The following is a 17396-nucleotide window of genomic DNA, read 5'->3' on the forward strand; positions in this document are numbered from 1 at the left end:
CACTGCCAAGAGCAGCACAGGCAGCTCGGCCAGGGTGCCGCTGCCTGCTCCGGGCTAGGTGCCGAGAGGCCCCGGGCTGGGCTGCTGCTGCCCACCCTCTCCCCCCCACGGTGGGGGAGGCGGCAGGGCCATATGGGAGCTTCAGTCAGCTCTCCCCTGGCTGGAAAATTCTGCACAACAAACTTGTTCTTAAATATGTTATCACAGAGGTGTAATTATTGGCTCTCCCTTGGCCAGCAGCAGGAAGTCCCTCCTGTGGCCAGCTATCATTGGCTTCACTGGGGCGGAAACTTCTACCAGCTTCTAACTAGCCGCCCTATGTAGTCCCCGTGCTACCAAAAACCCAGCCACCTCAACCCATGACATTTGGGGAGCCATTGTCCTGGAACTAGAGGAAGAGATTGAGACATGAGCAAAGATGCAGGGTGGGAGCAGCATCCCAAAATCTGGTTGGATGAAGTAGGTTAGTGAAGGGTAAGAAGCATGTCCTTACGTCCCTGAATTCCACTAACTTTGCAATAGGCATTTGTGCCTCTCCTAGCCTCTCTGAAGAGAGCTGAACCTTCTCCATCACTGTTGCAAGACAGAATTGTTTTCTTCTTACCCTGTGGATAGTTGGATTCACATTTTTTTGCTTGCTGTTCAGATGATGATCTGAATTCTGTGTTACAGAACTGTTAATAAATGTAAGATGAGTAAAAAATATTAAAGTAATTAATTTCTGACCAATACACTTCCAAGACATCTGTGACAGCTTCTCCCTTCTTAAATAACAAATGTATTTAATCCGAAGCTTTGGGTTTCAGTAGCTCTGTAGAAACAAACACAGCTTTTTGCTTTGGCACAGTTAAACAGAATCTCCCTTCATTTAGACTTGAAAAAGATTAGCAGATACATCCTTTGTGAAAATCTGCAAATGGTGACTAAACATGGGGCTGTTCTCATGATGACAACAAAAATAGGCAGAAAATGGAAAACATGCGCTGCCACAGTCTGCCTTTGTGCAGTGGGCTTATTTGTCATTGCCAAGTAAGACCACAAACTAAGCTCAATGAATGTAGGTGGGATGGGATGCTGCTATTGGTTTTCTTGGTATGGATTTCAGCTTACATTATAACAGTATTCAAAAACATTGGTAGCCAGATTATGCCATGTGTAGCACAGAAGGCTTATGATAATTTGAGGGTGGGAGTAATGCGAGGAAAAAAAAATCTATTGATTTTCGTCTCCAAATCCTGCTAGATTTTCATCTTTATCAGCAGACTTTCTTTCACTGTTTGAATATCCTTTTAGATGTGAACAGTTTTGTTTGAGAAGGCACCGTGGTGGGTTTTGGCTTGACTGAAAGAGTTGCTTGAGCAGTGTACACACGTCTAATGGTTTGGCACAACCTGTTTGCTGAAACAGATTACATGAAGGGGACTGTTAGAGCCCTCCGAGTATGTCTTACAGAATATATTGGGTTAAACAAAACCCATCACTAAGCCTTGTAAAGCCATAAAAAGCTATCCATATTCAGAGATCCAATTAATCAACGCAAAGGTCTAACCTTAACACCATACCCTCTTGTTGTTCTGAGGGAGTGAACTTCCCAGTCTCTGTATCTAACCAAATGAGGGACGAGGTACTTCTGGGGAGTTAGAGAGCTACCATCTTTACTTAGTCATAGATCGATAGCTCGCTCTTTAAAATTAACAGGGGTTTTTGAGTGAAGGGTTAAAACTAGTAAAAAATGAACTAGCTAAGGCTGGCATGGTGGTACCTATGGTGGTCACAGTCTTGAATTTATCAAAAGGCACTTGTGGATGCACCTGCCATCAGACGTGGTGTTTGGTGTGTTGTTCTAGAAGCTAAAAGGCTCCTTTTAGAGTTGTTAGAATGCTATAATAGCCCCAGAGAATTGCAGCATGCTATTGTATCTGCTGGCTAATCATCCGACATGAATGGCAAGTAAAATAAGGGAATTAAATGTTAGTATTCTGGAAAAAAAAAGTAACCAACCACAGCTGATTTGTAAAGAAATTCATACAGTCAAAGATGACTGGAGCACCTGTAATTACTAATCACTGCTATCAAGCTGTAAAGATTAGCTTGCAAATTACATTTTATCCTACTTTGAATATACAATTTTAAAAATTGATGGAAAAGTTAAAAATTAGAACCAGTTTTGAAATACCTTTCAATACTTTTTGTAATTTTTTTTTTATTTCCTCTGTGTTCAGGTTCTATGAAAGGACTGCAAAGAGAGGTTTAGGTATAGGATAAGGAATATCTAAATTCTGTGAATAAGTTGTGATGAGTATATGCATCTCTTTAATCAATATCCTGTACCACCACCTTTGATCATTTTTCTAGAATGACTGGAATGCAGCTATGATGCAGCTGCAGAACATGATACTCAGCTTGACTGAGAAAGAGACCCTGGACACTAATCAGTTGGCATCTTGAGAGTGCTGGAAAAGTGTAGCTCAGCAGCTAGGGAACATGTTTAGGAGCAAGTACTGGAGCTCCTGTCTCCTGTTCTGTGGATTGTCTTCACCCAGACTGATCTCTGTGAGACTGCAACAGGAGTGAAGAACCACAGTGCCCTGGTGGGGGTAGTTTTGGGCATATTCAGCAGCGGGACAAATACTGTCCTGGTCCAAGAGGGAGGCAGCTTAGATACATTCAGGATTTTGCAGCATCTGGCTTTTTAGATGATGTCAATTCCTATCTTTTTTACAAGTGTGGCATGGCACCTCGCTTCAGTTCTCTTTGATCCTGACTGTACAGCAGATAAGCTGTTTGGCTGAAGTCTGGTCACTTTGCTTCCCCATACCTCTGTGACATGGGGTTAATGATGTATCTTTTCTCTTGCCATTTACCTATCAATCACATCTCTTAAATTACCACCTTTCATTGATTAACTGCACTCACCTCCTATGTGTTCATATAGTGTCCAACACGTGTCCCTGCCCCTGCCCTGCAGCTTCTGAATATTATTATAACATAATGCAAATAAATAATCAGAAGATGTTGCTGGTGGAAAAACCCTCTGAAACTAAGCCTGCTTTGCTCCTCAGGTATACAACACAAATTCCTGTTAGTGTTCTGTCCCTTTTAACTGCATCCATTGGCTGCTTTTGACCCATGATTGTTTGTGCTGTGAATTTTTAATAGCAATAATAACAACAACTACTTGCCTAATCCTTAGCATAAGAATGAGCAGGAATGTTCAGCTTTTTCATCCCAGGTTCCAGGTTGAAAGTCTCTATGTACATTGCTTGCCTCTCAGTTGACAGTGTTGCTTTATGTAAACAGAGGGGATAGTCCTGTACTCCCTGGGGCCTCTCCATGGCCCAGGAGCACCATTTCAGCCCAGCCTGGGGTCACAAATCCCTGCCCTGGTGACGTCAGTAGGGTGCTGGTCTCTGGCTCTGCCTGGCTGGGCCCAACCCAAGGGCTGATGTCCTGGCTTGACCTTAGACCTGCCTTATCATTATGAACTTGCCTGGTGATCTGGACTCTTGGCTGAATGTGGTGGCCATCTCCAGGTCTGCCCTGCACACCTTGCTCATGGGCTGTAGGCCAGAGCCCTAGATAGTGAAGTCCCTGCCCTGCCAGCCATGTTAGGAGCTGCCAGCCTTCATTGCTTCCTGACAAACAGCTTCAGAGTAGAAAGTTGCAAAGTGTAGCTGCAAGGAAAAGGGAGACAAAATGCAAAATCAGGATTGACTCAATTCAATGTAAATGTCAATTATTCCCCCATCTACTAACACATGCCTAGCTTTCAGCTACAAATCCCCACAGTCTTGAAGGAAATATTTTAAATGATTGAGGTAATCCAATTTAGTTGTTGTTCTTTCTCTTTCTGGTGCAATATGAAGTTAAATATTTCATGTGTTGCCTTACATAGGGCAAAGCACATTGCTGGCATCCTATGCTGATTTTCTTTCCGCATTTTTTCCCATAGCCCACACTCAATTCAAATCCTTGGTATATGCAAGTGTCTTGGATAGAAGTGAGATAAAATTCTTTCAATCAAAATACCTCCTCTCACATTCTCAGAATGAGGCTACAAAGCTCCAGCATGTGTCCAGGTGGTGATTTATTGCTGTAGATGGAAGAAGGACATAGCAACTCCCTTTACATTCTCGAAGCAGGGAGAAAAGTCTCAAAGACCTGAAAAAATTCTCAAAGACCTAAAAAAATATTGTCTGTAGTTTTAAAAGGTGATTTTATACCTCTTTTAAAAAGGATAGTCTTGACTAATGTACTCAGCATGGGATAATAATGACAACTTGACATGGGTGGAAGCACTTTATACAACTCAAAATGACAAGTTGTCAAAAAATATAATGGACACCCAGGGGTGGTGTACCTAATGTGGAGACATGACCATTAAATGTCTTGAAGTTTAAACTGGGCAGCCCCACTGTGAAATGTGCTTGAAAGCCCCATTTTCTGCTGGGTGGCTACTGAGGCTTTGAAAGCACATGAGGGTAAATTAAGGAAAGGTGTTTATTTAAACTAGAATTCCTGAATAGCAACACAGGTAGACAAACTTGAAGATAGACCACCACCTCTAATCTAGCCATTATTTCTCTCTTGCACTGCTGTTCTTCTGTTCTTGCCCCCAGTGGAATGTCACAGCTCTGTTTACAGTGATGCCATTTTTGTGACTGGGACCTGGAGAAGGTGGCTGAAGTTCTCAGCTACTGACTGCCTTGGTTAATGTACCAGGTAATTCCTGAAGGTTGTAACTGATTCTTGTTTTTTTTAGTCCATGTTGGGTGGTAGCACTGTTTTCCTTTTAACCCTTTTCACCTCTTTCTTAATCAAAGAACTCATGTAAGACCACGCTGTCTCCTTTAGACACTGATCCTTGAAGATGCACACAGACTTATGCCATGAATAGTAAGTGGGAATGATCACAATTAAACTCAAATACATTAATCCCTTTTAAGGGAGTGATAAGAATGTGGAGAATCTGAGAAAATGCAGGCTTGCAACAGGCTGCTTAACTGTGAATGAAAGTCTTGTCTAACTTTAGGGATGTGTATGGAAAAAATGTGTGTGTCTGCTATGTCCTAAAAGCAGCATAAGTGTTTAAAAGAAGAATTCAAAACAGAACCCAAAGCACTAGTTCCAGCTGCTTTAACCAGTAGTAAGAATCTCCCTTTTCTTCTGTATTTGCAAGTCATTTAAATGTTAATGTTTTTATAGGGCAAGATATGGACTCTCGTGCCTGTAGGCAGTGTGGTTATCTGCAGGATTGTACTTATGCACCTGAAATAGAGCAACTCACTTTCTTGACTGGTATCAGCCTGAGCTGTTGCTGAAACACTTCAACACAGCCCAAAGCAAACTAAGCCTTGTGAAGAGTTTATGTGACTGTTAAACATCTCATATTAATGAGCTGTTTGTATTCAGACTGATCCCTTCTACTTGGAGTTAGAATAAGTCACCTAGAATAGAATGGGGTAAAAAAGGAACTTTCAATGGATCACTGAAACACTGGAGGCTGAGTCACCATGTGGAACAACTTCTTTCTGTGAAGGGGAAGAAAAGGGAGCTTGGAGCAATGACATTTGTAATGTAGATCTCCCAGTTGCTTCAAGTTAGAGGGAGTGAATCCAGATCTTAATGTGCAAGTTACATTTACTGTCTCTCCTACAGCAAAAGTCCTTTAAATAACAAATGTCTACAGGCAAAACATCTAAGCTTGTGGCTGACTGTCATCTTTCCCAAATCCTAAGTATTTATATATGTCTGTCTCTGGAAGGTGTATCTAGTTTAAGTCTCTAATTTGTTTTAGTGAACTCTGGGCATAGCAGTCATTGGAGTTAATTTAGCAAGTAAGCATGTGGACAAGTGTGGAAAGAGCTTGTAATGCTGCTTTTCAAGTTACATCGGTTAGTCTAGTATCAGCTGTTCCCTCTCCTTTCAAGTCTCCTTAAAACATCACCATCACTAGAGCAGGACACATACAAAAGTGACAATCTCGGAGTATTTGTGAAAGTTTAGTAGGAACCCTCTGGGATTCAGTAGGAGGTCTGTCTTACAAGTTAGGGCATGAGTGGTTGCAGAGGGAGCTTTTCATTGCTCCATAGCTTTTAAAATGAAAGGGGGGCTCAGTCTGTCCTCTGAGGAATATCTGGACTCTGAGATGGTAGGGAGGAGAAAGTGCCTTTTCTCATCTGCACAAAGAGCTCTTTCAGCCCCAGGCTGCTCAGACAGATGGTTAATGACACCCAACAGTTTGAGTTGGTGGGCTGGAGAACTGTGGGGGGAGGGAAGTCAGGGTGCTGGTCAAGCCCCTGTTCCGTGTGTGTGGAATTGCCTTAGCCCACCCATGGAATTACTAGTCCAGGTGAATCGACTGTGCTGGAGTCCCTGCCACGTTGCATACCTTCATGCCCAGGCCTGAACTGTGGCTTTGCTCTTTCAAAATGCACATCCATACAGTTAGAGCAAAGCAGTTCTGGATCTCCTTTGGCACTATCCAGAAGAAAAGTTTTATGTCTGACTCTGTTGGGCTGGCACTCAGCTATGCAGGACATGGGCTCACTTCTCTTTCATGCTGCCTGCCTTCACAAGAAATCCTCCTGCACACCGTGTAACAAGTCTTTTACGAGACTGCAGCTCTATGGTATTTTCTTTCTGGTCCTGACAAACGGAGGTGAGCCCTTCTCCGGGACGGGATGCAGCTGAAGACAGGGCTGAGGCATGCTGGGCTTTGCTGATGTAACGGGCTCCCTGCAATTTTCATTCAGATCTGGTTGGCTGTGAGCTGGCAGAGAGCCTCAGCCTCAGATACGCCTCCAACTCAGATGAGGTCATCCCTGCGTTGTTTTTTTTTTGTTGTTGTGTTTTGTTTTTTTTTTTTCACTTGAGAAGTCTGTGATGTACGAACGTGTAAGGTCAGAGTGCTAATTGCCACACCACTGCAAATCTCTGGATACAGAAACTCTCTTTCTCCCTCTCAGCTGCACCGTCTCCCAGCACCATCTCAAACCCTGCTCTCCCTTTAAAGAGAGAGGAGGAGCAAATTGAAGATGAATTTACCGCAGTGCATTTTATAATTAATTCTCGCATCCAGGTCAGAGGGGAGTGTTTGTTGGCAAGACATTGCAGAGCTGCCCGTTCCTAACATGACTGTAAAGTAGCTCCAGGACGGAAAAAAACTCCAGAACCTGCTGCTGCCAGGAGTGAAACTACTCGCCCTGCCCAGTCGTTTCGTCCCTTCCCCGCCCTCCCACCGTGTGCCATGCAGCGATGCATCCAGCCAGCAGAGGACGGGGTAGGTCCCCATGGCTGTCAGTCAGTAGAGGCTGCCCAGCTCGGGACGAGCTGATCGTGAAATAAGGACTGGCCCTGCGGAGAGCAGAGCACACAGAGCTGGGGTACCCAGCCCCGGCCCCGCACCCCGCCTGGAAGCATCGCCCGCTCGGCATCTTCCTTCCTCCAGCCCCAACGCCGAGTAATCCCGCGTCGTCTCCCGCGGAGAACTGCCTACTAACTTCAGCACCGACGCCAGGTCTGCCTGCACGCCGTGGGCAGGATGGGGGTTGCGGCATCCCCTCTGTGCCCCGGGGGCAGCCAACCCCCTCCTCTGCCCCCTCCCACCGCTGAGCCCCGCGCTGGAGCCCCTTTGGCACAGCCTCTTCACCATGTCCTGCCGGCGGCGGAGAGACCGCAAAGGAGAGTCTGAGGAGGGATCAACCTCAGCACCGCGGACAGATCCCCGCTCTGGACGGACCTATCCCGGTACCGCGGACAGATTCCAGCTCCGGGAAGATCAACCTCAGTACCGCGGACAGATCCCGGCTCGGACGGACCGATCCCAGCACCGCGGACAGATCCCGAGGTGGCTCCGGGCTCCGGCGGCGGGAGGAGGGACCTCGGCGCCCGCTCCGACCCCGCTCCGTGCCTTGGAGCCCAGAGCTATTGCGTCGTGCTGGCAGCCCGCTGCGGTAGCAGCCTGCCGCTCTGCCGAGAAATCCCCCCGCACACACTGCCCCCCGCCTTGCTCACGGTGCCAGAAGAGGGCTTATATTTGGGCTCAGTCTGTCTTCTGTGGATCGGGATTTACAAGCTTGGACGGTGCCTGGTTACAGTGGTGTATGAGTCTACAGACCCCAAGGTGCACTACAGAGTTAGAAAGAAACCTTGGATCTGTCACGCCGTGGAGGGCTAAAATAAACCCTATACAACCAGCAAACCCAACCCAACCCTTACTGCCTCCCTGCAACCAACTTTACACACACACACACATACCAGTGAGAATTCTCTCATTTCCTCCTCCCTCCACACTCCTTCCTTCGGCACGACTGTAGGATGAGGCATTTCCCTCTATCTGGCTCAGGGTGAAAGCATATCCTGGGGCATCAACACACATCTGGCAGGGACTGAAAGGTTTTAATCCAGCCTCTGCTGCAGTCAACAATGGCAAATGAACCAGTGATTCTGAATGTTTATGACATGGTGAGTATAAAACTGTACTGATTGAGGGGACAGTGGGGCTGGGTGGGTGTTCATGCTTGGAGGCAGGCATTGTACAAAGAGTAGCCAAGCACAGATCCCCAAAGAGGCTGATTCCCTGCCCCACCTTCCCCTCCCCTGGCCCAAACTCCTCATCCAAGAATGTCATATCAGAGATGATGCTGACCCCAGCTTTTTTGGTTGTTGTAAATGTTTAGCATATTGGACCAGATTACAGGTATTATGCTCGATTTTCTGTAGGATCTTTCAGGAGCAGCACTGGGTGAGGAGAGTACTTTTTAATTTCCAGTGCCCCAGTTAAGGAAGGAAATGTGATCACCTCTGTCTTTGCTGGAGATAACTGTTCTTTAATTTTGAGTAAGCAAGCACTACCATGCTGTAGGGAAGGAGCTAGAATTTCATCTAGGGAGGAGAAACAGCTGTAGAATTGCAATAAGGACATAGTTTCTAGGCTAATAATATGGATCAATCCCTCACATGCGTAAGAATGTAGTTAATCACTTTCTCTAAAGGTTAATTGCAACAACAGGACTAAGAAATTGTCTCGTGAAGTTTCAGCACAGAGAGGAGCACAGGCACATGATGCTGGGCAATATTTCCTGAAAGTTCACAGGATAGCAAGTTGTTTTCCTTGACCTTTTCTTGCAAAGGGGAATGTGAGTGGGTGTTATCTGTGCTAACAAATCAGAAGATCCAAATCTTGGCACAAGCCTCCAAAGAGAAGAAAGCTTGGCACAACCTATTTGCTTGCTGGTCTGACAGAAGGTCAGGAGAGGCATGTTCAGATGAAGAGCATTTTGATGATTGTATACTTTATCTTTGTTTTTTGTTTACCAACTAATGATTAAAAAGAAAAAAAGAAAAAAGAAGTAGTTTTCAGATCTTCCACAAATTTAGTGAACTTTTCTGGGGAAAATACAACCTTATAAGGCCCAGTGCTGACTGAGCTCTAAATATCCAGCTCCAGACCTTTAAGATTACAGCATACATTTGCTTTTTATCATCAGGCAGTGACAACTTTTATCAGGAAGCCCACAGAACAGTGTGGGTTTCCCTGTAGGGGGAATAGACACCAAAGAGATTAGGAGTGGGTTGCTGTAAAAGTCAAACCTCTTCTTATCACAAAGATTAAGGGATCTTTTGAGGACTAAAACAAGTGGGTTGTTTTCTGAGGGAAGAGTGAGTGGTAAGGCCTTTTCAGGTGTGTGTCTGCTCTGAGGGACAGTCCAAAAAGCACAAGTACAATGGACCGAAGCCACCTCTTCCCGTGCTATTATTGGTAAAATTGAGCAAGCTGGTGTAAAATCCTTCCCCAGGCTTTGGTCTTGAGTGTTTAAAGATCAGTTGCTTGGCAGCCTGAACTGTGAACTCCTGCAAGCTGTCCTTCAACCAACAGGTCTGGTAACCCAAGTAAGTGGTAGCTAGTGCTTGATAACAAGAGACTGGCATTGCAAATGCACACACAAGAGTTTATCATTAATACTTTGAGGAAAATAAAGGAGTTATGTTGTCCTTTTATAATATCCCCTCTCTTCCTTGCAATTTTTTAGTTTGTTCTGCAATAAACTATAGTCTGAACTTTCCTCTCTCAGCCACGGTTGATCCGGCCCAAATCAGTGAATATTTCACTACTAAAAGAGATCCAAATACTGCATGGGTATCATATTTACCTTTTTATGTTTGATTGACACCAGAGACCACCCCAAAGGATTTATGGAAGAAGGGGCTTGCTGGTCATGGTCACTGTGTTCTGAGATGGGACACAGTGAACTGAATTGCAGTCATCATTTTAATTCAGACTAAGTAGTTTTTGCTCCTTAGCAAACCATGAAAACCTTCATGTGTGAGTACTAACTCCATGGGTTAACCAGTCTGTACACAGAAACTGTTCTATTTTCATATAGACTACCTGGTTTGACTATCACTGAGTCACCTGTAGCTCACATCCTACATTATGACTATTGAGGCAACATGCTTTTTCATTGTTGCTATGATTTTAACACCACGAAGTCTGGAATGTAGCCATGCAAAATCTGCACTTTATTACACGGGTGGGGAATCATGGGGAAACTGGGAAATGAGCACATTTGCTTGAATAACTGTTGGAAAATTGGCCTCAATGGAAAAAAACCCAACAACAACAAAAAAGACAGCTGGGGACAACAATTATCTGGATGTAAAGCTCTGCTTTCCTGACAAAGAACATGACCCCCATTTGGCATCTGGAAGCACTTACATGCAGGAAAACTTATCCTTAGGGCAGAAGTTCAATTATGGGCTTTGTGCAGCTATGAAATACCCGCTCTGTGTAGTCTTGTGTATTCAAAGATTATAGTAATTTATCCTTTTACCCATTGGATATGTACCAGGCTTCTTTAGGAAAAAAAGTGCTGCTATTTAATGAGGTGTTTTGCACAAATAGCTGAAGCAGGTAGATCTATTCGTAGACTTATTTTCTTCAGCATAAAATAATGGAGCAAAAATCACTGGCTATTCCTAGTGTTCAGAATATTCTCATCAAAAGCAAACTTTCCTCACCCTCAGCACACTAGGTGGTCATATCCTATTCTATCTCTTGCCAAAGACCTTGTACAAGCTTGTATGGACTTGTGCACTTGCAAAACAGACAGGGCAGGAGAACTTTGCTGATCAACTAGGACATTTTAAAGAGTAGATATGCAGGATATTGAACTCTGATTTAATGTGTAAGTGTGAATACAGAATATGGATCAGAGGTTTGATCATGGGTATATCTCTTTCCCAGTCTGAATCCCAGTCCAGCTCTTGCATGGACTCTAAGCCAACTTCTGGTTGGAAACCTGCAGGAAATAACTGGATCTATAAAATCTGTGGCAGAGTTTGCTCTGATCAGTCATTTATCACTTTTACTTCAGAAGGACAAATCAAATTCCCTTTCATAACTTGTAATTCTCTTCCCTCTGGTCTGCATCAATAAGCTTTTTATCATGGAACACATCTTAGATTACGAGGTTGACTTTCTTAGGCAGGATATCATCCTGTTTCCTCATCACTTTAAGTCTTTGTGGCTTACTTTGGAATAGTTTGCCTAATCACTGTACATTAATAAATGTTGCCTATTTAAATCAGGCAGAAGAGTAACTGCAATTATTGCCTGGGTTTTAATCTTTAACAAGCAAGCTAAACACATTCCACTAAAAATAGTTTACTTGGCAGAGATTCAAGTTGGGGGCTCCGATAATATTTCCAGCTTATTGCATAGCACATTCATGCTGTCATATTAAAAGCAAAGATATTGATATCACCATTGTCCCTCTTTTATTACAGCTAAAGTTGTCCTGAATTTCCACTGTCTTTGCAGCTGATAATATATAAAACTGTCATTTTGATCTACTGGCTTTTTTTTTTTTGCTTACTCTTTCTGCTGGGGAAAATGAGCCCCTGAGATGTGCTGTAGAGGAAAATGAGAACCCTGGTCAGCACAGAGCCAGGGAGCAATGATATAGGGTCTATTTAAAAGGGTGTGTGTGTCTCTTTCTCAGCCTTGTCCCACTGTTATTCCATGTCATCCCATCTGGAGTGAATGAGAGGGAAATAAGATTCAAGTCACTGTAGTTGGACCGAATATGAGATTTTTCCCCTGTGACTTCAATTTCAGAAAGGTAACAAAAACGTAAATATTTATAATGGTCCTCCCATGTTCTTTCAGTTCTTTATATAATTTATATCATTTGCCTGCTAAATGGCCAAAGGTTGATGGTGATGGCAAAGGATGGCCCTGCAGCTGACTGACTGGTGTCTCTCCTGCTTCACTGATCAGTGGGTGATGGTGCCATTGGTTTGATTTCTCCATCACACCACTGAGTGGATCATCCAAGTGGCCCTGAAAGAAAAACAAACACAATAGCATTCTTGAATTCACAGCAATGATAAAGGCCTCTGTTTTGGTTTTGTGATATTATGGCAAGCAGCCTGTGTTTGGAGAAGGGGTGGCATTTTGGGTTGAGGATATAAAAGCTAAGAGTTATGCATATAGTTTCCAAGAGTCCCTGCAGAGAAGAGGACACACCAGCTATCTCTGAGGAAAGGCATAAAGCTAGGGGGTCTGTATGGCCACAGAATAATTGCATAAAACTTTAGTATTTTAAGCCAACTTCTCTGATACAAAATAGTAGTAGGAAGGAATTACTTTTCCTTTTGCACTTTTCAGCTCTGTCATTTTCAGCAATTTGCTCATATACGATTCGGAGGTGATGACCTGTGTGTACCATTGAAAACCAGCACAGACTTACCATCCTAGCATCCCTTTTGGGCTTCCTATGCAATGGAAAAGAGAGAGTGAGACTTGGCCTCTACAGTGGAATACTTTAGGACTGAAGGAATAGATATGCTTTTTACCTCTAGCTTCAGTATATAAGGAGCCTTTGAGTCTATTATAGAAGTAGCAACAGAATTGCAAGCACTAGCACTTCATTCTGTGAAATGATTGTTTTAAGCACTGACTAGATCATGGAGCATGTTATTATCTTTTTGAAGCAAAGAATAAGTCTAGTTACTCAGAAAAATGTCAACATGTTTGTGCTTACTGTAGGTAAAGGTCTCTGATGCTCTCAGCTCGCTTAGTCAGAAGAGTGAAAAATCCTAGTGCAGGTAGTGGACTCACCTCTGCGCTACTTATTAGTTGTTTCTGAGCTGCTCAGTGTGGAGAAGCACAGCATCTCCTGACTCTTTTTGGTATTCCAGGAAGCCACATGGAAAGCAAGGGAACTTGTTTGTCAAGTAGGTTGATAGCTGTGAAGTTTCTTGCTGTGATTAGCTGAAGAGATGCTCTAAGTCAATTGAAGAACTTGTGGTCCTGAAAGAGTAGGTGATGGAGAGTCACTAGGGTCTCTTCTTTCTTTTTCTTCCTTCATATGTTGGCCAAAGTGAAAGTATTTAACAAATACAGAGCAAAAGCCAAAATATTGCCTTTGGGAGATTTTAATTAAAGTCTAACAACACACAGACACACAGACACACAGACATACACACACACACACACACACACACACTCATATATATACATACACATTAAATGAAATGTTTTGACTCTCCTTAAAATATTTGCCAATCATCTCTATCCAAAATTATTTGCCAAATCTGAATCATTTTATTTCTCCAAAACACACTGTTCACTCAAAAGTTTGTCATGTTCTTGGAAGAGCTTGGTAGGTGTATCATACTCTTATTTATTCTGTGGCCAGTCACAAAACTCAAGAATTTCCTCTTCCATGAATAAGGATTGGCTAAGGAAGATCTGGGGTGTTTTAATCTTCTTCACGAGCTTGTTGTGGGGGTAAGCTCAAAGATAAATCCTTAAAGTCCTGAAGGAAAAGGGGAAGATTTTAACCTTGGAGTTTTACTTTATCACTGATTCTTCATTTATCCAGAGCTTTATTCATTCTGCTGTCTTCAAGTCATATCAAGTACAGAGTACCATATAACAAAACAAAATGGTGAGATAACAGGTGCCCAGTGCCTGGAAATGGGTTCCCCACAGTGCTATAGTATGTCTGACATAAGTGCTAAACAATCCTTTTTTCCAAGAGTAGTCAAACATAGTGCTACTCAAAGGTGGTAGTGTGAAGGATCAGGTAGACCTCAGATACTTGTTTTATGCACCTTCCTAGAGCTTTGAGTCGGCTTTCTGTGCTGTTTTTTGGTTTGCTTTGTTGTGTTTGTTTGTTGAAGGACCAAGTTTAGACTATTAAATTATCTGTATGCTGCACAATAGGTTCAGGATTCATAATCACTCAGGTATCACACTTTCTATTATGGGCCCAAAAACTCTCTGGGAAGGCTCTTGGTTAAAGGGCAGAGAGACTACATAGACCACTGCTGCAAATGAGAGAGGAGGCAGAGAAAGCTGCTTTCACTGGATGTCAACAGAGTCCTGAGCCCAAGATATGAAAGGTCTGTCCAGACTGCTTCAGTTTTCTTGGATGGAACGTTTCCCACTGCAAATGGTCTTGACTTTGGAAAAAAATATGAACAATTTTTTTAAAAAAGGTGTTATGGCAAGTCTGATGGCAGTACATTAGAGGTTTCAAATAAATTAGGCTGAGATGCCTGGCAGTGTGCACCAGTGAGGAAAACTAGGCTTTGTTTCTGGTCCTCTTTTCCTCCTAGACTGCATCAATTTAATTTGAGTGACAACAGGCTGACCTCAGGCAGAGTAGTCACAGATTGGGATTGCTCCCTTGCCCTGCTTGAACTCAGAAGCAGAGGAAAAAGGAAAGCAGTTTGGTGATGCTGAGCGCTGTGTTATAGTCAGTGCCTGCTTCAAGCCTGTGAGAAGATGATGAAATGCAACTGGACATCTCTTCTCTCTTGTGTCTTTGGACAGAGGAAATCAATTGGAGGAAGAAAAGATTAAAAAAACTAATACACTGAGCTGCAGCTGAGTCCATTCCTTCAAGAAGAAGGAATCCAAACATGTCAACTGATTTAAATCAACTGAGAAGCTAAAGAGTAAGTGGCATGGCCTGGGTTAATAAGTCCTGCAATGAAGTGTGCCCATTTATGCATAATAAGTGGATTTTTGTTGTCTTAGCAACAGCCTGGAGATGTGTTATCCATCGGGGGAACAGTCTGTTTTGATGTTGTCAGGGTGACAAGCTGACTACCTGTCCATCTTACTGCAGATCTTCTCCAGCACTGCAGTCTGGTAGCTGGTGACTGTATGCTTATGCATGAGATGTTGTAAGAGCTGTCTCTTGACTGTACATGGGTCATTGCTGTCTCTGGCTACAGCATTTATCCTATCAGCAAGCTCACTGAACCATTGCTCTGTTGCCCAATGGACTGAGTTGAACTGACTCATCCAGGGCAACACAGGAGTTGTCACTTCTGCTAGTCCTGCATGCCTTAGGAAAACTGCTCCACAACATCAGCTGCTCTCCTTTACATCAGCAAATATAAGAAACTCACGTGAGTGAGGAGATCCTAGGAAAGCTAACACAATGTAAAAAAATGTGTGAACTCTGCTTCTGGAGCAAAGCTTCTCAGATCCTGTCATTAGTTTACAGTTCCCACATCAGTACTCTTGAGTCAGTTCCTGCAGATGACAATCTGACTTAGTGTCTCTAAAGCACTCATTTCAAGGCAGCCTGAACTCTTGAGGAGTCAGGATTCTTATGGCCAGGATTTCAGGTGTAAACCTAGAGGCTTAAAGTAAGGTCAGCTCTAAGAGATACAGAAGATATAGAGATACTTTTGCTGCTACTGGAAGTTGTCCTTTAACTCCATCTACAGGCAAAGTCACAATCCCCTGGCCTGGCTCTGAGCAGCTCTGAGAGAAATGATTGTTTCCTCTTGAAAGCATATGGAAGTTGGTTTCCAGTGATTTTTGTCTGGTGCTTTTTGGACTTTCCCCTTATAGCAAGGCAGAATTCTTTTAGAACATGACACTTTTGTCAGCAAGATTTAGCCTCTGGCTCACTTTGCTGTCAAGGTTCCTAATGTTACTTGGCTATTCTTTAAAACAAACAAACAAACCCCTAAACCAAACAAACCCCTCTTGGCATTGATGAAAGCTGATGTATTGATAGTACTGGAGACTGTCACTCTCCTAACAAATAAGTTTATGCTAGCAGTAGCAAAACAGACCCTTCTGCCTTTTTAACCTCATCCCTGGTGTGTAGGTTGAGCTGCTCTGGTGGTGTGGCTCAGCTGGTCATCCAGCTTCCTACTCAGAAGCCCAGAGGGACTAAGTTATACATACATTGGGAGCTTCTGCAGGGGAGAGCTAAGCATTAGTGGTAGAAGCAGAGCTATTAAGTTGGAACAAATGTCAGATCCATTTCTAAGTGTGATGATAGGCAGGTATATATTTGTGCATTAGTGCAATGAACTGAATTTAAATGGGTGTCTTAGGGCTGAAAGCTATGTTGGTGACCTGAGTTGCCCTTATTCTAATTTTCTGTTTGTTTCAGTCTCTCTTGTTCCTGTCATTATGCCAAGATGACGTAGCTGAAGCTGGGGAGGGAGGCAGAGACCAATCAATACATAAAATCTATATTTCTGCTGGGGAAGAAAAGAAACAAAATTCACAAGTCTAATGATTCTTTCTCAAACAAATGGACTCAAACTGTTAGGAAAGAAAAAAACACTGGATGTTCTTGAGTGTGAAAGATCCAGAGCAGAGAAAGTAGGTATCTCCTTACTTCAGAGCTTTATCTATCAGCATGTGAATCTGTGAGACTTCTTATCTCAGAAAAAAATATGAGGCTACATCCTAAGATTGGAACATGGTTTTAATTGGTAACTTAATTTTTAAGCAATTAATCTTAAGGTGTCTGGAAACATAATGATGAGGGAAGAATAAATGCTGGGAGTTACAAATGATCTCTGATAGGTAAGAATGGTGATCTAAAGAAGCAAGTGTCTGATGCTAGAAATGCTGAAAGCATTGTAGCCTGTACAGTGCCTTCATTGAGTGTGTCAACAATGGGTTGAATGCCATGTGACTCCTGGCAGATCCACATCTCTGGGAAAGGAAGGATCTGGCACAGTGTAAGCTCTGTTGATAATGTGGTTTGTTGAACTTTCAACTGTGCATCTGTTACTGTGCTTTCCATGCGGTCATGCTTAAACCCATGAGGAACTATCAACCCCTTTGCTGTTCTCTTCAATATCTTCTACTAGTGATTTATTTATATTGGATATTCATGCAAGAAAAATGGCTTCCTAGATGCTGGTTGCTGCCTCAGGGTTTAGAATGCATGAGGAGCCCCGTGTAGCCTTCCAGAGTGAATTATAGGCTTTGCTATAGGTTATCTTTTGCTAGGTACAAAATGTTCTAGACATCTGTTCTTGGCTCATCTATGTGTCTTGCTCTGTTTGGAACTACTTGGAGCTGATGGTTTTATAATTGCCCCATATTTGTCATTTCT

General features: G+C 43.1%; 1 protein-coding gene across 1 annotated transcript in view; it reads left to right on the top strand.

The window, feature by feature from the left end:
• Window positions 1–8055: 8055 nt before the first annotated feature.
• Window positions 8056–17396, top strand: part of LOC108505037 (desumoylating isopeptidase 2-like) — a 53623-nt gene continuing 44282 nt past the window's right edge. Inside the window, exon 1 of the mRNA XM_017830634.1 lies at window positions 8056–8466. Within this exon, the coding sequence (XP_017686123.1) occupies window positions 8428–8466 (39 nt within the window). The 5' untranslated portion in view covers window positions 8056–8427. The remainder of the gene's footprint in view (window positions 8467–17396) is intronic.

Source organism: Lepidothrix coronata, unplaced genomic scaffold (genome assembly GCF_001604755.1).
Source record: "Lepidothrix coronata isolate B3197 unplaced genomic scaffold, Lepidothrix_coronata-1.0 Scaffold182, whole genome shotgun sequence".
Lineage (NCBI taxonomy): Eukaryota > Metazoa > Chordata > Aves > Passeriformes > Pipridae > Lepidothrix > Lepidothrix coronata.